At 39.0% G+C, this 25,805-nt stretch overlaps 2 protein-coding genes across 2 annotated transcripts; both read right to left on the bottom strand.

Annotated features, from left to right (window-relative positions):
* Positions 1-529: 529 nt before the first annotated feature.
* Positions 530-1,483, bottom strand: LOC126080055 (olfactory receptor 52N5-like). Its single transcript, XM_049891372.1, has one exon. The coding sequence runs from the start codon at positions 1,481-1,483 to the stop codon at positions 530-532; it is 954 nt and encodes a 317-aa protein (XP_049747329.1).
* A 15,627-nt stretch (positions 1,484-17,110) lies between these two features.
* Positions 17,111-18,076, bottom strand: LOC126079262 (olfactory receptor 52N1). The gene has a single exon (XM_049890184.1). The coding sequence runs from the start codon at positions 18,074-18,076 to the stop codon at positions 17,111-17,113; it is 966 nt and encodes a 321-aa protein (XP_049746141.1).
* Between the last annotated feature and the right edge of the window lie 7,729 nt (positions 18,077-25,805).

Genomic DNA, 25,805 nt, shown 5'->3' with positions numbered 1-25,805 from the left:
TCTCACCAATTGGCTAACATTCAGTTGAGAAACCCACGCTGTATATCAAATAGCAGCTGTATTGTGATTCCTAGAGTATTCGAGCCCTGTGTGTCAGTGCTAGAAAATGTGGTGGCACTGGATACACAAAGGAAAATCTGAAATTAATCTATAAACAAAATTTTACCTTTAGGAACACCCCAGGCTAGAAAATGTAATTTATTATGTATTAGATGATTACCACTATAGACAAGAAACTTGCAGATGCTCTGACATAATTAGAAAAATATCTTAGACAGATATTTAAGAGGAAAGTAGTAATTAGCCCAAATCAAAGACTTGATTAAAACAAGTGATGGATAAAAAATAACAGAAGGCACCAAGCTAAGTAAAAACTCAGAATTAGATATAAATTTCTCCACTATCTTTGCAGAAAACATACTCTGGTCTAGATAATGAGAAATACTAATACTGAACATTAGTGAGCAACCAGTTTCTTCTTTCCTGTTTTTTGTTTGTATTTCCTCTATCTAATTTCAGTTGTCCTGGATCAGCTTGGACATTTCTTTCCATGGAAGAGATGTATGACACTGTCTCGAATCTGTTTTGTCTTTAATCCATAAACAATAGGGTTCAGAGTTGGGGGGAGAAGCAAATATAGATTAGCCACAATGATGTGGAGAGAAGGAGGAACAGTGTGTCCCCCAAAACGATGAGTAAAGAAAGTGAAGAATGCTGGAACATAGGTGATAATGACGGCAGATATATGAGCAGTGCAGGTGCTGAAGGCCTTCTGACGAGCATCTGCTGATGAGAGGCTGACCACAGCCCAGAGGATCATAGTGTAAGACACAGAGATACAGCAGATGTCAAATACTCCAATCAAAAGAGCAACCATCAGGCCATAGATGACATTGACCTTGATGCTGGCACAGGATAACTTTACCACAGACATGTGGTCACAATATGTATGGGAGATAATATTGCTTTGGCAGAAGGGCAAACGTTTGACCAAGAATGGGAAAGGAATCATCAACATCACACCCCTTAGGAAGGTGGCAAGCCCAGCTTTGGCAATGACAGGGTTAGTGAATATATTAGCATAACGCAATGGGTAGCAAATGGCCACATAGCGGTCCAGAGCCATGAGCATGAGGACACCAGACTCCACACCTGTGAACCCATGGACAAAGAACATCTGGACTAAGCAGCCATTGAAGTTAATTTCCTTGAGATTGAACCAGAAGATACAGAGTGCATTGGGTAGAGTGCTGGTGCAGGTGAAGAAGTCAATGATGGAGAGCATGGCCAGGAAAAAGTACATTGGATGATGTAAGGATTCCTCAGAGCATATGAGGTACACAAGGCCAAGGTTACCCACAAGGGATATAATATACATGGCACAGAGAGGAAGGGAGATCCATTTGTGTACTTTTTCCAGACCAGGAATGCCATTAAGAATAAAAGATTCTGGTGCCACATATGAATTGTTAGAAATCAGCATAACTAAATACACAGGAGATCTCTTTATTTTTCCTGAAGCCTCTTCCCTGAGAAGGAATTAAGACATAGAAAGCTTGATTCAGAACTTCCTTGTGAATCCAAACTTAAATTTTGAATAAAATTACGTTCATAATAGTACAAAAATTCAAATAATAATGCATATAAAAATAAACTATTCAATAATTGTGTATCTCAATATTTTAAAAGATTTGCAGTGTAAGGATAATTTTTAAAGCCCATTTACAAAGTTGTTATTGTTTTCTGCCATCAAATAGAAGAAGAAACTGAGTCCCAGAGAGATTGCATAAATGTCAAATGTCACAAAACTAGATTTGGGGCTAGAAATGGTATTCATATATGATGCAAAATGCATGCAGTATATTTAACTGTCTGTCCTGACTGGACAGAGCACATATTCAGTAATAGAAAGTTATAACTGCATGTGAAGGATCCTCTGAGATTTGTTTATTGCAATAGTTTTTGTTGTTGTTGTTGCAGCAATATGCAATGGGAGACTATGGGTGTTTCTGCCCAATAGAATCTCATTTAAATTTCAGCTCCTTCTATACCAGTTGTGTGACTTGGTGATATTTACTTTGATGTTGAAGCCTCAGTTGTTCACCTATAAAGCAAGGCTAACAATATCCACCTCAAAGATTCCTGAAACATAATCAGAAGTCTATTTCACTCCTAGGATTGTATCCTGGAATAACCCACTGCCGTCGACATATCTACATGTGTATCTGCATTTCTAAGGATTATTATATCCAATATTCCAGGACATTGGAATATTCCAGGATATTGGATATAATAATCCTTAGAAATGCATATACACATGTAGATAAGTCGAGACAATGGCCATGAAGCTAGAGCTTACTTGGTTGCCCCAAGAAGTAAAACAAGAAATCTCCCTATTACCATTCTTTGTCTTCTGTTTTTACATAATTCTTGAGAAGCAGATTCTCTGGACTTTCCCTTTGTTCTCTCTCTGGGAAATATTTCCACTCTCATGACCTCGAGTATAACAAACATACTGATAATTTTCAGGTCACTAATTCTGTAAGTAAGCTATGTCACAACTGATGAGTCCTCTTTCTAAGGCATGCTGGATATTTCTACCATAAATTTCCATACACCAAAAAAACCTAAACCCACTACCATCGAGTCGATTCCGACTCATAGTGACCCTACAGGACAGAGTAGAACTGCCCGGTAGAGTTTCCAAGGAGCGCCTGGCAGATTTGAACTTCAGACGTCTTGGTTAGCAGCCGTAGCACTTAACCACTATCCAACCAGTGTTTCCATAAATTTCCAAGGAAACTTTCAATTTACCTTGCCTAAAACTGAACTCATCATTTCAACTTTACCTTCCACCAAAAATATATTCCACCTCCAAGTTCTGTCCTTTGGTAATAGTGCCATCACCCACCACATTATCCAAATTCAAATTTTTTAATCTTCTCTGACGTTCCTTCACTTTATCTTGGGAGTAATTTCTTTATAGCTCAAAATTTCTTCATTGTTACTTCATCCAGACCACCTCAGCATGTCTGTTATCTGTAGTAAATCCTCAGGGAATAAGAACTTGTATTTCTAATCCAGGAATATTTCTAATATTAGCCCTTTCTTCCTATACTCATGTATCTCTTTTAAAGACCACCTAGTGACATCCGCCTATTTCTTTTCTTTCCTTCTTGAATTTTTCAGATCTAATTTGTCCTACAACATAATTGCGAAGACTTATTAATCTAATGCTTAATAATATTCAACATCTCTTTACTTTAAGGGTAGGGCTCAATTTCATTGGCTTGGTATACAATAGAGTAAGTTTTAGATTTTATCTTTCCTCTCCAACTCTATTTCTTGCCATTTCCTTAAACTTTCAAAAGTGTCCTGGTTTGGGGATAAATTATGTTGTCACTGTATCTTAGCATTTCATGTTTAAACCTTGATGACTACTTGCAAATTCAAATATTGTATAGACATACACTTTACATATACTTTTCCTTATTTCAAGCCTATGTTGATCTTGCTCAATTTCTTTCCCTTATTTGCAAATCTCCCTGCCATATACACATCCAGATAAACTGCTATTCACCTCAAACACTAAGATATAAAGTCACTTCCTATGAGGATAACTGTATATTAGAGTCCAAGGTGAGCTTCCCTGACCCAGGTACAGGATGTTTAATTCACTTTCCCAAAGTTATTAGTGATTGAGAGTCAAATCCAGGTTTTCCTAGATTTCCTCATCTGTTACCCTAAACCAAGTCCTTCATAAAGGCAATTAATGGAGAAATTTTGAGCTATCAAGCAGTGGATCAATCATTTGTAGTTTATTTGCTTTTATGTTTGGTTGGTTGATTTCTGTGGAGGAATTAGGGGCTTCATGTTTCTAACTTGGGGCCTCTATGGCTCCTCCTGCTTACAGTTTCTCCCCTGAGCAGCACTATGGGAAAAGAACAAGGGGATAGTGTTAGATGATTCATACTTTCTCTTCCAAAGGATTGAAGATTTGCTTACAAGTACCATTTACACTTACCCTGAGCCCCTGCACCTTTTTTGCCTGTGGTTCTGGGGAAGTACAAAAGAGACAAAGTCTAGGAAGAATGATGAATGTAAAGTTACAACAAAACCACAGGGAAAGAAATCCCTTCCGACTGAAGGTCTTGCCTTAGTCTTACATCAAGACATTTTCAATAAAATAGACAAACAACATGCTGTAACTAGAAAACAGCATACCACATCTAGACATGATGCATCATCCCAGTACATATCAAACACAATTTCCCTTCCCTCCTCAATGACAGTAGGTTCCGTTACCTGATCCAGGTGTCTAACCCCCTAGGACCTGATGGAAGGGATAGAGTTTGATACTATCTCTGCCGCTGCTTTTGCTGTTTCCTCATCCCACACTAGGCATCCATTTGACACAAAGGGTGTGCTGCACCCATGGTTGCCTTTGGCTGTTGAAAACAGAAAAGAGGTCCTTTTGGATTATCACTTAATCTCAGTCTTCAAGAAAATCAGGATGAATCAGGCACTGCTTAAGAGCTAGGAAAGCCTAGGAGTCTTGCTTTTTAACTTCTTTCATTTCCATGTTATGCTTCTCTAGTGATGACCTAGATGAGCATTTTTTTTTTTTTTTAAGAATAAGTCAGGAACAGGACCACGAAATAAAATCCTACCACCTATTTGAACAATCTTCCTGAATTCCCTAGAGAGGAATGTCAGGAAAGAGCTGAATACCGAAAAGAGGGTTCTAGATTCCCTGCTACTGCTTCATCTTCATCTTTTTTCAGAAATATTATATCCAACCCTTTAATAACATGAAGTGCAATCACTGAGCCTGAATGTCTTAAGTGTATGGTCTCTACATTAAGTTAAACGAAATCCCATTAAGCATCTGCATTTTCCAGGAAATGCACTTTTGGCACTTAGCAGAAGCCTTCTTGTGCCTCCACTCTAGTACTTTTAGATTTACCTTGAATATAAATAATCAACCTGCATACAAATTCATACATTTACCCACATGCCTAGGGGAAAGCCACCAATAGTACCATCTGAGTATCTGTACTTCCTAGTTACTATTTAGTTTATGAACTCACTCATGTTCTTATAATGAGTCTACCAATTCATAACCATTTATCTGAGACTCAGTACGTTCGATGGTTTGTCCAAGGGTACACAATATTTGTGATCTTTACACAAAACACTGGTGAAACACTTGCCCGTCTCTCTATTTGAAAGTCACCTTTCTTCTCTATGTTGCCCTCATTCTTTCTCCTTCTTTCATGATGATTGTAAGTTGGTGGCCTGGGCCAGAACTATTTGGGTGTTTATCATGTCTCTTTACTGACTTGTGAACTGTTTTAGTGTATGGTTCAAAAAATCTTTCTCCTGTTTTACTCCAAGAATGAGGGAAGTACCTGAATAAAAAACAAAACAAACAAACAAGCACATTTGGTAAGTTGGAGTTGGATCAGCTGACTGCAAGTTGTGTGATCTAATTGAAGAAGTAAACAGATGTGGGGAAGGGTGGGCTAGTGACTTGGAGAGAAGACAATGTATGTATTCACCCTTCCTTGATTTGGGGGTGCTCAAAATTTTTACTACCTAATTCTCTGTCTCTGGCATTGCACCCTGTATTTGAAAAACAATGAATAAACACGAAGAGTTCTGTATACTCTGAAGGAAATTTTGTGTGCATCTGACTTGTCCCTTGCCCACACAAGAACACACATCTGTTGCCAGTCCTATCTTTGCTTTTAATGTGAAGTGATCATGATTTTCTTAATTGTTCACACACAGAGACTAGTGAGACATGCAATGCAAAATCCTCTGTACAGCAGTCCTTCTAATCTCTGTGATAATACCGACAGACTGGGACAATTCTAGGACCACTGGTGGTGCAGTGATTAAGACCTATGGCAAGCTATTGCTGCTAATCAAAATGTCAGCAGTTCATATCTACCAGCTGCTCCTTGGAAACCCTATGGGGCAGTTCTTCTCAGTCCTATAGGGTTACTATGAGTCAGAAATGACCTGACAGAAATGGGTTTGGTTTTGGGTTTTGGGACAATTCTAAACTTTGTCATACAATAAATGTCAGGAAGGTAGAAAATGTTCCTTACCCACAATGGAGCTCCAAAGAAGAAAGAATGTGAAGAGTGGTCATGCCAGAGCGAGGGCCCAGAATTCATGCTATGCCAGGTGCACCCTGGCTTCACCTTATAGACCTTGGATCAGAAGTGTTTAGACCATCTGTCTTCCCACAGGAAATAGGCATAACCTCTGAAATCCTCAGGAGTCCTGAGTTCTCTCAGTGTGAACAGAGTTTAGGCGCCCCCAGAGAGCACACAGCCCTAAAAGAATGCAGGATGCCAAGTTTCATAGATTTGGGGGCAGGCGGAGATGCGTCTACCATAGTTGGGCTCCAAAAGATGGCAATCCAGAAAGGAACTCCCATGCCAGACAGCCATTTGGAGTAGAAATTGGAATTTTGTCCTTATGCAATTAAAAATAAAGCAAAGATACATAGATGTGTAGGATTAAAAAAAAAAAGAAGTTTTTAGTTGCTTATTATTCTGACCTTCTGAAATAGTAAATGGTCATTGATTAAAATAACATGTACTACTTTACACTCAGAAATACCTGCTATTAGGATTTTGTTACCTTTGTTGTAACATTAAAAAAAAAAAAAACAGGGTCATAATTTACAGACTATTTCATAACTGTTTGCTTCCACTAATTATACATCATGAGTATTTCAACAGTAACTGTTCCTCAACGTGAATTCCTCAGTATGAATTCCAAAGTTAGCATAATAGTTAGGACATTGAGTTCAATTTCAACATGTTATTTAACAATAATATTATAATAAATAGAAACATATTCATAATTAATTCCATAAGGAAATGTTGCAACAAAAATTAACTCATTTTAAAGGATTTCTACTGCAAAATTTTCCTCCAGGAATTTTACACCAAAACTTTCTACTCCATGCCCTTAAACAAGGGCAATTGTATATTTCACCTCCTTCAGTGAGGTTTCCTAAGCGTAACTGGTCTCCTCTACCTCTGGGAGTATTTTTCGTGCATTGCTTTCATGTTATTTTAGAATTTCCTAAAAATTGTTTTTACCAAATTGTTATTGTTAGTTGTCATTGAATTGGCTACAGTTCATGGTGACATGTACAACAGAACAAATTCTTACCTGGTCCTGCACAGTTCTCACAATCGTTGGTGTCCTTGAGTTCATTGTTTTGACCACAGTGTATTTTGAGTCCCTTTTGATCTAGGGGGCTGGTCTTCCAGCACTACATTGGACAATATCCTATTTTGATACATATACTTTTTTTTTTTTTTTTTTTTTTTATAATAACTTTTATTAAGCTTCAAGTGAACGTTTACAAATCCAATCAGTCTGTCACATATAAGTTTACATACATCTCACTCCCTACTCCCACTTACTCTCCCCGTCTTGAGTCAGCCCTTTCAGTCTCTCCTTTCTTGACAATTTTGCCGGCTTCCCTCTCTCTCTATCCTCCCATCCCCCCTCCAGACAAGAGTTGCCAACACAATCTCAAGTGTACACCTGATATAATTAGCTCACTCTTCATCAGCGTCTCTCTCCCACCCGCTGACCAGTCCCTTTCATGTCTGATGAGTTGTCTTCAGGGATGGTTCCTGTCCTGTGTCAACAGAAGGTCTGGAGAGCATGACCGCCGGGATTCCTCCAGTCTCAGTCAGACCATTAAGTTTGGTCTTCTTATGAGAATTTGGGGTCTGCATCCCACTGCTCTCCTGCTCCCTCAGGGGTCCTCTGCTGAGCTCCCTGTCAGGGCAGTCATCGATTGTGGCCGGGCACCAACTAGTTCTTCTGGTCTCAGGATGATGTAGGTCTCTGGTTCATGTGGCCCTTTCTGTCTCTTGGGCTCTTAGTTGTCATGTGGGCTTGGTGTTCTTCATTTTCCTTTGCTCCAGGTGGGTTGAGACCAATTGCTGCATCTTAGATGGCTGCTTGTTAGCATTTAAGACCCCAGACGCCACATTTCAAAGTGGGATGCAGAATGATTTCATAATAGAATTATTTTGCCAATTGACTTAGAAGTCCCCGCAAACCATGTTCCCCAGACCCCCGCGCTTGCTCCGCTGAGCTTTGAAGCATTCATTTTATCCCGGAAACTTCTTTGCTTTTGGTCCAGTCCAATTGAGCTGACCTTCCATGTATTGAGTGTTGTCTTTCCCTTCACCTAAAGCAGTTCTTATCTACTGATTAATCAATAAAAAAACCCTCTCCCACCCTCCCTCCCTCCCCCCCTCGTAACCACAAAAGTATGTGTTCATCTCAGGTTTACTATTTCTCAAGATCTTATAATAGTGGTCTTATACAATATTTGTCCTTTTGCCTCTGACTCATTTCGCTCAGCATAATGCCTTCCAGGTTCCTCCATGTTATGAAATGTTTCAGAGATTCGTCACTGTTCTTTATCGATGCGTAGTATTCCATTGTGTGAATATACCACAATTTATTTACCCATTCATCCGTTGATGGACACCTTGGTTGCTTCCAACTTTTTGCTATTGTAAACAGAGCTGCAATAAACATGGGTGTGCATATATCTGTTTGTATGAAGGCTCTTGTATCTCTAGGGTATATTCCGAGGAGTGGGATTTCTGGGTTGTATGGTAGTTCTTTTTCTAACTGTTTAAGATAACGCCAGATAGATTTCCAAAGTGGTTGTACCATTTTACATTCCCACCAGCAGTGTATGAGAGTTCCAATCTCTCCGCAGCCTCTCCAACATTTATTATTTTGTGTTTTTTGGATTAATGCCAGCCTTGCTGGTGTGAGATGGAATCTCATCGTAGTTTTAATTTGCATTTCTCTAATGGCTAATGATCGAGAGCATTTTCTCATGTATCTGTTGGCTGCCTGAATATCTTCTTTAGAGAAATGTGTGTTCATATCCTTTGCCCACTTCTTGATTGGGTTGTTAGTCTTTTTGTGGTTGAGTTTTGACAGAATCATGTAGATTTTAGAGATCAGGCGCTGGTCGGAGATGTCATAGCTGAAAATTCTTTCCCAATCTGTAGGTGGTCTTTTTACTCTTTTGGTGAAGTCTTTAGATGAGCATAGGTGTTTGATTTTTAGGAGCTCCCAGTTATCGGGTTTCTCTTCATCATTTTTGGTAATGTTCTGTATTCTGTTTATACCTTGTATTAGGGCTCCTAGGGTTGTCCCAATTTTTTCTTCCATGATCTTTATCGTTTTAGTCTTTATGTTTAGGTCTTTGATCCACTTGGAGTTAGTTTTTGTGCATGGTGTGAGGTGTGGGTCCTGTTTCATTTTTTTGCAAATGGATATCCAGTTATGCCAGCACCATTTGTTAAAAAGGCTGTCTTTTCCCCAGTTAATTGACACTGGTCCTTTGTCAAATATCAGCTGCTCATACGTGGATGGATCTATGTCTGGGTTCTCAATTCTGTTCCATTGGTCTATGTGTCTGTTGTTGTACCAATACCAGGCTGTTTTGACTACTGTGGCTGTATAATAGGTTCTGAAGTCAGGTAAGGTGAGGCCTCCCACTTTCTTCTTCTTTTTCAGTAGTGCTTTGCTTATCCGGGGCTTCTTTCCCTTCCATATGAAATTGGTGATTTGTTTCTCTATCCCCTTAAAATATGACATTGGAATTTGGATCGGAAGTGCGTTAAATGTATAGATGGCTTTTGGTAGAATAGACATTTTTACTATGTTAAGTCTTCCTATCCATGAGCAAGGTATGTTTTTCCACTTAAGTATGTCCTTTTGAATTTCTTGTAGTAGAGCTTTGTAGTTTTCTTTGTATAGGTCTTTTACATCCTTGGTAAGATTTATTCCTAAGTATCTTATCTTCTTGGGGGCTACTGTGAATGGTATTGATTTGGTTATTTCCTCTTCGGTGTTCTTTTTGTTGATGTAGAGGAATCCAAGTGATTTTTGTATGTTTATTTTATAACCTGAGACTCTGCCAAACTCTTCTATTAGTTTCAGTAGTTTTCTGGAGGATTCCTTAGGGTTTTCTGTGTATATAATCATGTCATCTGCAAATAGTGATAACTTTACTTCTTCCTTGCCAATCCGGATACCTTTTATTTCTTTGTCTAGCCTGATTGCCCTGGCTAAGACTTCCAACACGATGTTGAATAAGAGCCGTGATAAAGGGCATCCTTGTCTGGTTCCCGTTCTCAAGGGAAATGCTTTCAGGTTCTCTCCATTTAGAGTGATATTGGCTGTTGGCTTTGCATAGATGCCCTTTATTATGTTGAGGAATTTTCCTTCAATTCCTATTTTGGTAAGAGTTTTTAGCATAAATGGGTGTTGGACTTTGTCAAATGCCTTTTCTGCATCAATTGATAAGATCATGTGGTTTTTGTCTTTTGTTTTATTTATGTGATGGATTACATTAATGGTTTTTCTGATATTAAACCAGCCTTGCATACCTGGTATAAATCCCACTTGATCAGGGTGAATTATTTTTTTGATGTGTTGTTGGATTCTATTGGCTAGAATTTTGTTCAGGATTTTTGCATCAATGTTCATGAGGGATATAGGTCTATAATTTTCTTTTTTTGTAATGTCTTTACCTGGTTTTGGTATCAGGGAGATGGTGGCTTCATAGAATGAGTTGGGTAGTATTCCGTCATTTTCTATGCTTTGGAATACCTTTAGTAGTAGTGGTGTTAACTCTTCTCTGAAAATTTGGTAGAACTCTGCAGTGAAGCCGTCCGGGCCAGGACTTTTTTTTGTTGGGAGTTTTTTGATTACCGTTTCAATCTCTTTTTTTGTTATGGGTCTATTTAGTTGTTCTGCTTCTGAATGTGTTAGTTTAGGTAGGTAGTGTTTTTCAAGGAATTCATCCATTTCTTCTAGGTTTTCAAATTTGTTAGAGTACAATTTTTCATAATAATCTGAAATGATTCTTTTAATTTCATTTGGTTCTGTTGTGATGTGGTCCTTCTCATTTCTTATTCGGGTTATTTGTTTCCTTTCCTGTATTTCTTTAGTCAGTCTAGCCAATGGTTTATCAATTTTGTTAATTTTTTCAAAGAACCAGCTTTTGGCTTTGTTAATTCTTTCAATTGTTTTTCTGTTCTCTAATTCATTTAGTTCAGCTCTAATTTTTATTATTTGTTTTCTTCTGGTGCCTGATGGATTCTTTTGTTGCTCACTTTCTATTTGTTCAAGTTGTAGGGACAGTTCTCTGATTTTGGCTCTTTCTTCTTTTTGTATGTGTGCATTTATTGATATAAATTGACCTCTGAGCACTGCTTTTGCTGTGTCCCAGAGGTTTTGATAGGAAGTATTTTCATTCTCGTTGCTTTCTATGAATTTCCTTATTCCCTCCTTGATGTCTTCTATAACCCAGTCTTTTTTCAGGAGGGTATTGTTCATTTTCCAAGTATTTGATTTCTTTTCCCTCGTTCTTCTGTTATTGATCTCTAGTTTTATTGCCTTGTGGTCTGAGAAGATGCTTTGTAATATTTCGATGTTTTGGACTCTGCAAAGGTTTGTTTTATGACCTAATATGTGGTCTATTCTAGAGAATGTTCCATGTGCGCTAGAAAAAAAAGTATATTTTGCAGCAGTTGGGTGGAGAGTTCTGTATAAGTCAATGAGGTCAAGTTGGTTGATTGTTGTAATTAGATCTTCCGTGTCTCTGTTGAGCTTCTTACTGGATGTCCTGTCCTTCTCCGAAAGGGGTGTGTTGAAGTCTCCTACTATAATTGTGGAGGTATCTATCTCGCTTTTCAGTTCTGTTAAAATTTGATTTATATATCTTGCAGCCCTGTCATTGGGTGCGTAAATATTTAATATGGTTATGTCTTCCTGATCAATTGTCCCTTTTATCATTATATAGTGTCCTTCTTTATCCTTTGTGGTGGATTTAAGTCTAAAGTCTATTTTGTCAGAAATTAATATTGCTACTCCTCTTCTTTTTTGCTTATTGTTTGCTTGATATACTTTTTTCCATCCTTTGAGTTTTAGTTTGTTTGTGTCTCTAAGTCTAAGGTGTGTCTCTTGTAGGCAGCATATAGATGGATCGTGTTTCTTTATCCAGTCTGTGACTCTCTGTCTCTTTATTGGTGCATTTAGTCCATTTACATTCAGGGTAATTATAGATAAATAAGTTTTTAGTGCTGTCATTTTGATGCCTTTTTATGTGTGTTGTTGACAATTTCATTTTTCCACATACTTTTTTGTGCTGAGGCGTTTTTCTTAGTAAATTGTGAGATCCTCACTTTCATAGTGTTTGACTTTATGTTAGTTGAGTCGTTACGTTTTTCTTGGTTTTTGTCTTGAGTTATAGAGTTGTTATACCTTTTTGTGGTTACCTCATTATATACCCCTATTTTTCTAAGTAAAAACCTAACTTGTATTGTTCTATATCGCCTTGTATCACTCTCCATATGGCAGTTCAATGCCTCCTGTATTTAGTCCCTCTTTTTGATTATTGTGATCTTTTACCTATTGACTTCCATGATTCCCTGTTATGTGTATTTTTTTTTTAATTAATCTTAATTTGTTTGTTTTTGTGATTTCCCTATTTGAGTTGATATCAGGACGTTCTGTTTTGTGACCTTGTGTTGTGCTGATATCTGATATTATTGGTTCTCTGACCAAACAATATCCTTTAGTATTTCTTGTAGCTTTGGTTTGGTTTTTGCAAATTCTCTAAACTTGTGTTTGTCTGTAAATATCTTAATTTCGCCTTCATATTTCAGAGAGAGTTTTGCTGGATATATGATCCTTGGTTGGCAGTTTTTCTCCTTCAGTGTTCTGTATATGTCGTCCCATTCCCTTCTTGCCTGCATGGTTTCTGCTGAGTAGTCAGAACATATTCTTATTGATTCTCCCTTGAAGGAAACCTTTCTTTTCTCCCTGGCTGCTTTTAAAATTTTCTGTTTATCTTTGGTTTTGGTGAGTTTGATGATAATATGTCTTGGTGTTTTTCTTTTTGGATCAATCTTAAATGGGGTTCGATGAGCATCTTGGATAGATATCCTTTCGTCTTTCATGATGTCAGGGAAGTTTTCTGTCAGAAGTTCTTCAACTATTTTCTCTGTGTTTTCTGTCCCCCCTCCCTGTTCTGGGACTCCAATCACCCGCAGGTTATCCTTCTTGATAGAGTCCCACATAATTCTTAGGGTTTCTTCATTTTTTTTAATTCTTTTATCTGATTTTTTTTCAGCTATGTTGGTGTTGATTCCCTGGTCCTCCAGATGTCCCAGTCTGCATTCTAATTGCTCGAGTCTGCTCCTCTGACTTCCTAGTGTGTTGTCTAATTCTGTTATTTTATTGTTAATCTTTTGGATTTCTACATGTTGTCTCTCTATGGATTCTTGCAACTTATTAATTTTTCCAGTATGTTCTTGAATAATCTTTTTGAGTTCTTCAACAGTTTTATCAGTGTGTTCCTTGGCTTTTTCTGCAGATATCCTAATTTCATTTGTGATATCATTAAGCATTCTGTAAATTAGTTTTTTATATTCTGTATCTGATAATTCCAAAATTGTATCTTCATTTGGGAAAGATTTTGATTCTTTTGTTTGGGGAGTTGGAGAAGCTGTCACGGTCTGCTTCTTTAAGTGGTTTGATATGGATTGTTGTCTCCGAGCCATCACTGGGAAACTAGTTTTTCCAGAAAATCCGCTAAAAAAAAACTGCAGTCAGATCCCTATCAGAGTTCTCCCTCTGGCTCAGGCTATTCAGATGTTAATGAAGCCGCCTGGGGAGGGTGGGGGAGGGAACAGAGAGATAGGAGAGTAGCACCTCAGAATATAGCCAGAGTTGCTTGTCTTGCTTGGAATGACTATTATATCTGAGATTCCCGCGGGCGCGTCGCCTATGTGTGCTGTCTGTGTGGAGATTGCCCCCGGGGGGTCTGGCCCGCTGGAGTCACGGTCAGATCCTCCGCTTCCAGCCCCACGCCCAGTGTCAAGGCTCCCCTACTGGGACGGTGCACTCTCGACTCCAAAATCAGTCGCTGCCTCCTGGGGACTTCTCGTCCCTCCAGCCGCGTGGCCGTGCCGCCCCCGTGAACCAGGTGGGCCCCCTCCCGGGGTTAGTTCAGATGGGTGGAGTAGCTCCCCGTGCTTGTGCCGCGACCGAGTGTCCCGGCTGGAACGCTGTTCTCCCCCCTCCAATACCAGTCGCTGCCTCCCGGGGACTTCTCCTACCGGCTGCGTCCCACGCCGCCCGCGCGACCCGGATGGTCACCTTCCCGGGGTTAGTTCAGGGGGTGGAGCAACTCTCCGTGTTTATGGCGTACCTGCGTGCAGTCCAAATCCCTGTGGGACGGTTCCCCGGCTCGGATGCTGCTCTTTCTGCTCCAAGATCAGTCACTGCCTCCCGGGGACTTCTCCTAACGGCTGCGTCCCACGCCGCCCGTGGAACCGGCTAGTCCCCCTCCCGGGGTTAGTTCAGGGGGGTGGAGCAGGTCTCTGTGCTTGTGCCGTACCTGACTGGTACGCTGGCTCCAGGCTCTGGAAACAATCGCTGCTTCCCCGTATTAGTTCGTTCTCCGTCTCTAAATCTGTGTTTGTTGTTCAGGGTTCGTAGATTGTTATGTATGTGATCGATTCACTTGTTTTTCCGTGTCTTTGTTGTAAGAGGGATCCGAGGTAGCGTCTGCCTAGTCCGCCATCTTGGCTCCGCCCCTACATATACTTTTTCGTTGGCTAATTGTTGGAAGTAGATCACTAGGCTTTTCTTCCCAGTCTGTCTTAATCTCGAAATTCCACTAAATCCTGTCCACCATGGGTGACCCTGCTGGTATTTGAAATACTAGTGGCATAGTTTTCAGCATCATAAAAAACTCGCCGTTGAGTAGATTCCGACTCATAGCGACCCTATAGGACAATATAGAACTGGCCTTCAGGGTTTCCAAGGAATAGCCAATGGATTCAAACTGCAGATCTTTTTGGTTAGCAGCTGAGGCCTTAACCACTGTGCCACCAGGGTTCCGAGCAAGATGCAAACCACCACAGTATGACAAACTGACAGGTGGTGCTTCTCTTTTTCCCTATTCTTAGCCTTCTCTGATCAGGCTTATTGTACTCTTGCAGTATCTTCAGAGCTGTGGGCATTCTTTCTTTCTTTTCCTAGACTGATGCCACTAACTCTTGAATCCCATATTTACGTCTACTTTGCTTCATTCTCTAATTTCTCCTGAGTGCATCCTCGCATAACTTGCTAAGAAAAGTTGCTATCCATGTCAATTTTTTTCAAATCTGAATATCTTTACTGCTTTCATAGTTGATTGATTATTAAGTTGGGCACAGAATGTTGGTCTAATGATGTTTATTATTGTAAGTAAAAAACACTGCTCTTTTGTATTCCAGCATTAATACTTAGCAGATGCTGGTAGATATCTTTTTTCATATGCTTAAACGTGCTTTGCTTTTTTTTCATACTTGAACCTCCACCTTTATCAATTTCGCAGGGGTGGGTCCAGGTTTGAGTCTTTTGTAAATAATTTATCTGGGTATTTTGTGGGCTACTTCAATTAAAAAATTTGAATTTAGTTCTAGGAAATATTATTTTATAATTGAGTAAACTATCCACTTTGTTCAGTACATCTCTCATTTTGGGGTAATCCTAATACATTTGATATCCTGTAATTAAACTTTGTTCTTGGGTGTAATCTTAACAACCAAAAATCAAAGGCATAGCTGACTAATACTGAGGTTGGAAGTTTTAGGTAAAGGAAACTTTATATAATATTTTGTAGGCATGAGTAATTGACAGATAATGTAATTAAGTTAAATCCTTCTTGTCTAAAACAGAGAGGTAGGTAAACTAACTGAAGTTCAAACACAGCTTGAAGTAAAAGGAGTAGTCACCAGAAGAACAGCATCAACGCGCGCACACACACACACACACACACACACACACCCCCAGTCAATATTTTAAGAGTCTGTCTCTCAAAAGGAACTAGACAGAAACATTTTAAAGATGGAGGCTTTTTTTTTTTAATATATACAATTGTATTGTGTTATCATAAATATTTACAAATATTCACATATTATTTGCACTAAATTGTTTACCTCTCACGGAAACTAAAATACACATATTTTGTAAACCAGAGACAGGCAGTATAGGAGGCAGGGAAGAATCATGTTTCACAATTTACAGAGGTCCGAGTATGTGCTCCAGACATATTCTTTCAAAGAAGTATTTTATTGGAGTACAGAATGCATGCAGAAAAGTGAGCCCATCATACAACTACAGCTTGACGAAATATCACCAACTGGACACACCCTGAACTGCCATACAGGTGAAGGACTAAAGCATTGGCAGACCCGCAGAGGCACACCTCATATTCTGTCCAATCACTACCTGTTCTCTCATTCTGAAAGGTAAACATTATTCTAATTTTTAACACCCTATGTTACTTTTGCCTGATTTTGAACTTTATACAGATGGAATCATATAGTATACATATTTGGCTCGATGTTATATTTGATTATACCACAATTATTTTATACACTTTGCTGCTATTGAACATTTCAGTTAATTTTATGTTCTAGGTATTCCGAATATTCTGCTATTAACATCTTTTACAAGACTTTTTGGTGAACACATGTATGATTTGCTACTGGGTACATAGCTGGAGAGACTGTTAGAGAAAGCAGATCAGAACTTCAGAAATAAGAATGAACTAAAAATGGTTTTGGCAGGAGATTGCTGAAATATATTAGCACAGACATTGATGAAAATGGGTTAATTTTGCTAGGGAATTAAAAAAAAAAAAAAAAAGGTTCAGCTCCAGTCCTAGTGATCCAGCCATTGGGCTGCAAACTCATACAGGTTGTCATTCAGGGTAGAGTTCTCTGTCCTCGATAACTAAATGCAATGAACTTTGAAGTCCCCTACAAATAAAGAGACTTTGGAGAACATGGGGTTTCAGAAGAGTGGATCTTTGCCTACATGACCATGGTGATACCCTTTTAAAAGAAGTTGAAATATCTGAGTCATGTGAAAATATTTTGAGTGACTAAGTATCTCGTTTCCTTTGCTTGGTTCCTTATTGACTTGGTGATCTCAACCTGGCTAAGAAATCTCCAACTTCACAGAAGGTTCTCTAAATGTTATGAGAAGAAATGTCCTTTCCCTTAAACAGGAACCTAATGACACATTCACGTATCTGCTTGGTTTTCACTCCGTACACAATAGGGTTCATTGTGGGAGGCATGAGCAGATAGAGATTAGCCATGATAATGTGTATGTGGGGTGGAATGGTATGCCCCCCAAAACGGTGTGTAAAGAAGGTGAAGAAGGCTGGAACATAGGTGATGACGATGGCACAAATGTGGGCAGTGCAGGTGCTAAAGGCCTTCTGTCGAGCATCTGCTGATGACAGACTCACCACTGCTCGAAGAATCATGGTGTAGGAAATAGTGATGCACAACATATCAAAACCCCCAATCAGAAGGGCAACCATCAGACCATAGACAGCATTGACCTTGACATTACCACAGGATATCTTCGCCACAGACATGTGGTCACAGTAGGTGTGGGGTATGACATTGCCTCCGCAGTATGGTAGGCGCTTAGTGAGGAAAGTGAAAGGGATAACAAGCATTACACCTCTAAGAAAAGTGATGAGCCCGGCCTTGGCAATGACTGAATTAGTGAGAATAGTGGCATAGTGCAGGGGGTAGCAGATGGCCACAAAGCGGTCCAGGGCCATGAGCATGAGCACCCCAGACTCCATCCCAGTGAACGTGTGGACAAAGAACATCTGGGACAGGCAGGCATTAAAATCAATCTCCTTGAGGTTGAACCACAATATGCAGAGGGTGTTGGGAAGTGTGCTGGTGCACATGAGCACATCTGTGAAGGACAGAAGGGCTAGGAAAATGTACATAGGTCTGTGTAAAGCCTCTTCAGAGTAGATGAGGTACATAAGGCCAAAGTTCCCTGTAATGGCAATGCTGTACATGGTACACAGGGGGAAGGAGATCCACAAATGCACTTCTTCCAGCCCAGGGATGCCATTAAGGATGAACGAAGCTGGGATTAGGCTGGTATCATTTAGAAATGACATAACAACTGTTGGAAGTTCATAGTACAAAAGTTACAGAATTGCATCTGTAAGCAGAAAATAAAATAAAATAGATCAGAGTAACTGACAAGCAAAATTTTCCCCATGATACCTAACTTAACTTTCTTATAGATCAATAACCTTACATGCTCTCCTATGTTGAATACGTGGCATATACTGTTTGGGTCCATGTCTTTGGCATTAGATTTTCACAAGATGAATTAACTTGAGTCCAGCTGATGTGCCTGGATAGGGCCTTTTCTTACAATGTAGTTCATTCCCCAGGCTGAAGTTGGCCACCACCTGAACAACTGGATGACCAAGGATTGATTAAATATTTACTGTCTTCTGGGTGCTCACCACCATAGAGATGTCTATTTTATTCTGAAATGTTAACATTCTTCATTGTATGCCTTTCACATTTAATCAGTCTTACGTCGTAGACAGGCTGACTATGACATTTTAGCCCAAATGTCTACCTTCTGGCATCCAGAAAATTAGGAATTAGTTCCTTTGTGCCAATACCTTTCTTTAAGCAGAATCATAGAATTATCCTAAATGTGAAAAAATAATCACCTTCCCAGTATCGTCAAAAGGCCGTCTATTGGCATTCTTGCACCATAGCCTGAACTTCAGCACTGGAGACAGGTGTGACTCGCAGGCAGTTGGTTATTACTATTATTATTATTAATTAGGTAAATACTTTATAAGAAGCCCTGGTGGCACAATGGGGATTGCAGCCTAGGGAACCCTGTGGGGCAGTTCTGCTCTGTTGAATGGGGTCACTAGGAGTCAGAATCCACCGAACAGGACCTAACCACAACAACAACAAGCACTTTATTAAAGAATAAAAACCAAAGAATAGTTTAGCTTAACTGGTAAAGAACAGTTGAGCATTATGCACTTTTAAGAACTGTCTGTATCGGATAGAACTCAGAAAAGCAACTCAAAAGATTAGACAGGAACCTTCAGGGAGAGTGAATTTAGGTTAATGGAGGAGAAACAACACAAAAAAGGAAGGTGAGAATGACTGCACAGCTAGAAGAATGTAATTAATGTCACTGAATTCTACATGTAGAAACTGTTGAATTTGTATGTTTTCCTATGTATATATTCTCAACAACAAAAGATAAATAAAACAAATTTAAAACACATAAAAAAAAGAAAGGTTATCCATTAGTCCCTTTGATTTTTAAATCAGTATTACAGTAAATAGATTGTGAAGAATCACTGGAAATGCAATAAATCATGAGATGCTAATGTTTTTCTGAAGTTAGAGACATATATGTAATCCAATAAGAATAATATTTATCATTTCAAAGTAAATCGATTGAAATTCTATTTAGAACATGGTCTGTATTTTTTACTCGTATCAAAAATCTAAAGAGCCATAGAGTCGAATATTTCTCACTCGAATATTCTCAGGCTACATAATATGCAAAGATAATTTATTCTAGCAAAGAAAGAAATGCTCAATATATATTTTTTCAGTCCACAGCAAAAGAGGGTCTGGGAAAACAAAGAAGGACAAACACAAGCAGTGAGGCAAAGAAGACTTGGTGTGATGATATGTTGTGAGGAAAAAAGAGGAGCTGAGGACAAAGTGGTGACCGAAGGATGGAAGCACCTATGATGCAGAAGTCTGAAGAAGCAGCCTATGTTGTGCTGGCATGTGCTGCTTTAGGAAAACATGTACAAGGAGAATGACAAGGAGTGCAGCCCTAGGGAGGGAGCTATTGGAGGGAAGATAAATAGGCTCTTTAAATACAAAATATCAAATTTCATAGTGCTTTCTGGGCACATGGGAGGTGGGCTGCCTATTGTTTCAGAAGTGTCTCTGTTGGAAATTAAAGGTTGGGTGGAGTTGGTTCTTCTTTCTTCACATGCGTCTTTAAAAAAATTTTAATTCTTCGTGTATTTATTTATTTTAAGGGTGTGAACCGAGTAGATGAGCTTTAGGGTCATACGAATTGACAAGTAACTCAAGTATCATAACTATAATGCAAAATGCAGGTAACAGCAGGAATAGTAGACAAGTAATAGAGAAATTATGGAAAAAGCAGTCATCACTCTGATCTTGTTTCCCACCGCAGGAGAAATTCCTTTTTCTCTAAAATCCTGTTTTTAGCTTTCACAGTCAGTGGAACTGATTACCTCTCATAAGAACATGCCCACAAGTTTGTACTGCCGGCGTTGAAACAAGAATGTTTTATCCAAATTGAAAATGGGTCAAAGAAACCAGCATTTAAAGCAGCCATATAGTACTGTCATTGCACCTTTTCCAAAGTTTACAGAATAACTCTATCTGACAACTCTCATATTCATTCTCCACCACCCCCTCAGCTATTAACATCTGCACTCATCCCTTTATATTAAGAATGCAGCCCAATTTAGAAATGTGCTCACCCTGAAAGCTCCTGGAGTTCCTTCAGAAACTGTAAAGCCGTATTCACGAGGTAAGTCATATTCACACCTATGGAATGCTCTTGGTCCTGAAGGAGGGATTCAAGACCTGTATTGAGACCACGGGGGGAAGGTGGAATGGGGGACATTTCCACTATGCGTGTGTGCCTGTGATGTTTGTGTGTGAATGAATATATATTCTGAAGTGGAGTCGGGAAAGCTTAGTCGTTACTGTCTCATCTACTCTAGTCTCAAAGGAGAAATATTTCCCAAGTGTTATTTTTTTATAATACGGAAAAGAGAGAGAGAGTGGGGAATCAGATATATCTGTGCCCTAAGATCGTTGGCTGAGCCATTGGGAATTGCCTTAGGAGCTAAAACATCATAGTCTAGGATTCCTACCTAGGAATGACATAGTCTAGTCCCACATTCTAATCTAGAATTTCTAAGGACGTAATATTTTATAGGTACAACAGAGAAGATGTGGGCCTGAAACCATTTTGGAATTTCAGAATTAGATCCTTTTGGAACACAGGCCTATCTTCTACCTTTTTCAAAGCTCAGCACAGAGTCATATGCAAAATGGGTATTGAAAAATACTTTTTTTTGGAGAAAAACTAAATAATACTGGTATAAAAACAATCCACTTTTATCTGTGATCTTATATTCATCAAATCTGATAAATTTACTTATAGATTATAACAATTTTTCTACAGGTTATTTTGGATTATCTAACATTAGATGGCAATGGTATATCAGATCTCCAGGAAGAGCCAATATCCAGAAATCCCCCAAATCCTGCTTATTTTCTTTTCCCCGATGCACATTCATTCACCTGATAAATGGTTCCAGGTCCTTAGGAGGAAGCAAAACCAAACCTGTTGCCATCCAGTCGATTCTGACTCATAACGACCCTATAGGACAGAGTAGAAAGGCCCTATAGGGTTTCCAAGGAGTGGCTAGCAGATTCAAATTGCCAGCCTTTTGGTTTGCAGCCAAGCTCTTAACCACTATGCCAACAGGGCTCCTTATTGGGAACACTGGAAGAAAATTATATAGTGGAATTTCTTGGCTATTTAACAGTGTCTTTCTTGAAAGGGCCATGACTTTCCCATTTACTCAAGGGACTTAGAATATGAAGAAGAAATAACAAACAATTTCAAAGATTAGAGAAAGATGAAACACTTACATCTTGTTTACTGAGGCCATATGACTTCAATATGAAAACCTTACAAAGACACTACAAGAAAAAAAATTTACAGGCCAAAATGTCTTTTAAGTACTGATACAAAAAAATTCCAAAGTGTGAATATTAAAAATTAATTCTAGAAATATATTAAAATGATCATTTCTCATAATTATTTGGGGTTTATTACAGAAATATAAGGATGGATAATATCAAAACATCAATTGTTTTTTTTTCTATATTAACAGGAGTAAAGAGGAAAGCCATACATGTATCCTTTAAAACTCGAAACACATCTTTGAGATGTTGTTGTTGTTAGGTGCCATCAAGTTGGTTCCAAATCGTAGCGACCCTACATACAACAAAACGAAATACTGCCTGGTCCTGTGCCATCCTCACAATTGTTGTTATGCTTGAACCCATTGTTGCAGCCACTGTGACAATACATATTGTTGAGGTTCTTCCTGTTTTCCACTAGCCCTCTACTTTACCAAGCCTGATGGCCTTCTCTGGAAAATGATCTCTCCTGATAACACGTCCAAAGTATGTGAGATGTAGTCACGCCATCTTTGCTTCTAAGGAGCATCCTGGCTGTATTTCTTCCAAGAAGGCCTTGTTTGTTCCTTTGAGAGTCCACGGCATATTCAATATTCTTCACCAACACCACCATTTCAAGGTGTCAATTCTTCTTCCATCTTCCTTATTCATCATTCAGCTTCTGCATGCATATGAAGCAAATGAAAACACCATGGCTTGGGTCAGGCACACCTTAGTCTTCAAGGTGACCTTTTCACTTTTATTTTGAGATTGATACCATTATTATAGTCCTACAGAGATGTTAATGGATTAGTCTCTATTGAAGCCTGCAGATGATAAGAAACCTAAATGAGTCCATATAGGCATTGAGGAGAATTTTTAAAAACTCATTGTAATTGAGTCCATTATGATTCATGATGACCCCTTGATACAGAGTAGAACTTCTCCATAAGGTAATCTTACAGAAGATTGGTTATAATCTTTCTGCCCAGCCTTTTTCTTGTGGCGCTGCTGGATGGATTTGAACTACCACCCTTTAGGTTAGTAGCTGAGTGCAAACCATTTGTGCTACTCCAGGAACACTGAGTAGAATAAAATGTTTCAAATTCAGGTCTATCTTTTGCTAAAGACTGTTATACACATGCTGCAATGCATAGCCTTTACACACCGACTTTCTGCCTGCCGAAGCCAAATGTGTTATAACTAATACTGAACACTCATCATCAAGCCTGCAAACCATGGCTCAGGAGTCATATTTCAGGGCACTTTTGGCCTACAGAATTTTAGGAAACTCTTTTGGATATTTGACATATCTCAGACAAAGTCATCAGGAAATAATTTACGCCAAATTTGACTTAGAGAGGCTTTCTCAAAGAAAGCAATATTAACATAAATTCCCAAGCACTTATACACTCATTTTATCCCATCTACTTAATACTGGAACTGTTGCTATTCATATAATTGGATAAACGGAGAAATTTCTAATACCATTCTGTCAATTGGAACTCTTGCTTATTTATTATTCACCTAAGAAAACGAAACTCCTCATAACTGGACCAATAAGCAACATCATGAAAAACAGAGAAAAGATTGGAGTTGTTAAGGGCTTCATTTTACTTGGATCCACAATCAACATCCATGGAAGCAGCAGTCGGGAAATCCAATGATGTATTGCATTGGGCAAATCTGCCGCAAAAAAACCACTTTAAAGTGTTAAAAAAAAAAAAGCAAAGATGTCACTTTGTGATCTGAGGTACACCTGGTGCAAGCCATGATATTTTCCGTTATCCCTCCCACCCCTGCTCTAGTACTCCAATACCTTGTAGGTTATTCCTCTTGATAGAGTCCCACATAATTATTAGGGGTTCTACATTTTTTTTAATTTTTTTATCTTATTTTCCCTCAAATAAATTGGTGTCAAGTGCTTTATATTCCATCTCACTAATTCTCACTTCCATTTCCTCAATTCTGCTCATATGACTTTCTATTGACTTGTCTAATTCTGAAATTGTATTTTTAATCTTTTGGATTTCTATTTGCTCTCTCTCTATGGATTCTTGCAGCCTGTTAAATTTGTGATTTTGCTCTGGTATAACCTTCTTAAATTCCTCTGTTGCTCTACCTGTGTGTTCTTTGGGCTGGTCTGTGTTTTGCCTGATCTTTTGAAGAGCTCTGTATATTAATCTTTTGAATTTTACCTCCAGTAATTGCAAGATCTTATTTTCCTCCAGGAGGTTTCCTGGTTCTTTGTTTTGGTTGCTTGCTGAAGCCATCATGATCTGCTTCTTTATGTGATTTGCTATTGACCGTTGTCTCCAAGCCGTCAATAATTTATTATATTTATTTATATGTTTGCTTACTATATTCTAGCTTCTTGTTTTGATATGCCCAAATAGGCTGGTCATGTGAGCTACTTTGATTATTGGCATCTTTGAAGCTCTAACATCCCGTCACCATGTGATTAGAGCTGCTATTAGGTATGTGAGCCCTGGAGTCTCTTTACTTTTTTTGTTTGTTTGTTTTGGTTAGCAGCTGAGCTCTTAACCACTGTTCCACTAGGGCTCCAACCTACTCAGAGGTTCCTCGAAATACAGGCCTGGTGATCTGCTTCCAAAAGATCGCGGCCTTGAAAACCCTGTGGGGTTGTTCTACTCTGCACACAGGTGTCTCCATGAATAGGACTGGACAACAAGTTAACAACAAACTTATAAGCAAGTGTGTTTGATTAATATAGTCTTTTTTTTTTTTTGTACTTTAGGTGAAAGTTTTATAGAACAGTTCATACACAAATTGTTTTTGACATTGGTTGCCAACCCCACAATGTATCAACACTCTCCCCTCATTCTTCCAGGATTCCCTGTTTCCATTTGGCCTGTTTTCCTGTGCCTTCCTGCCTTCTTGTCTTTGACTTCAGGCTGGTTTGCCAATTAATCTCATATGCATGATTGAACTATGAAGCACGTTCCTCATGTGTGTTATTTTTGGCCCTTTAGGCCGGCCTAGTTTTTGACTGAATGATGAACCTCAGGAGTGACTTCAGTACTGAATTAAAAGGGTGTCCGGGGACTAAACTCTCAGGGTTTCCCCAGTCTCTGGCAGACCAGCAAGCCTGGTCTTTTGTGTGTGTGTTTGTGTGCGTGTGCGTGTGAATTTGAATTTTGTTCTACAATGTTCTCCTGCTCTGTCCAGGGCCCTCTATTTTGATCCCTGCCAGAGTAGTCAATAGTGGGAACCAGACACCATCGGGTTGTTCTGGGTTCAGTCTGTTGGAGACTGTGGCAGTTTGGCCCATTAGTCCTTTTTCCCTTGTGTCTTTGGTTTTCTTCATTCTCCTTTGCTCCAGCCAGGGTGGGACTAGTAGATGTATTTTAGATGACAGCTTGGAAGCTTTTAAGACCCCAGATGATACTCATCACAGTTGGTTGTAGACAATGTTATGCCAACCGAGCAAGATGTCTTCTGAGACCATGGTCCCCAGCCCTCAACCCAGTAGCTCCATACCTTAGAACATTTGGATGTGTCTGAGAAGCTTCTGTGACTCTGCTCTGGTCAAGTTGTGCTGACTTCTCTGTATTGTGTACTGTCTTACCCTTTACCAAAGTTACCACTTGTTCACTATCTAGTGAGTATTTTTCCCTCCCTACCTGCCCCCCTCCCATAACCATCAACAATTTTATCTTTCTGTGTGGAAACATTTTCATGTGTAGTGGTATTATACAGTATTTTTCCTTTTCTGATTGACTCATTTCACTCAGCATAATGCTTTCCAGATTTATCCATTTTGTGAGATGTTTCACAGATTCATCATTGTGCTTTATCATTGCCTAGTATTCCATCGTGTGTATATACCATACTTTGTTTATCCATTTATCTGTTCATGGGCACTTAGGTTGTTTCCATCCTTTTGCTCTTGTGAATAATGCTGCACTGAACATGGGTGTGCATATTTACATTTGTGTGACAGCCCTTATTTCTCTAGGACACATTCCTAGGAGTGGAATTGCTCAGTCATATGGTATTTCTTTTCTAGTTTTTTAAGGACGTTCCATATCGTTTTCCAAAATTGTTTTAACATTTTGCATTCCCACCAGCAGTGCATAAGAGTTC

This window comes from Elephas maximus, chromosome 7 (assembly GCF_024166365.1).
Source record: "Elephas maximus indicus isolate mEleMax1 chromosome 7, mEleMax1 primary haplotype, whole genome shotgun sequence".
NCBI lineage: Eukaryota > Metazoa > Chordata > Mammalia > Proboscidea > Elephantidae > Elephas > Elephas maximus.
This window is presented reverse-complemented; position numbering and strand designations above follow the sequence as displayed.

Bases quoted from the DNA above. Each gene is read 5' to 3' on its own strand.
- LOC126079262 (XM_049890184.1), bottom strand. From the start codon at position 18,076: ATGTCATTTCTAAATGATACCAGCCTAATCCCAGCTTCGTTCATCCTT.
- LOC126080055 (XM_049891372.1), bottom strand. From the start codon at position 1,483: ATGCTGATTTCTAACAATTCATATGTGGCACCAGAATCTTTTATTCTT.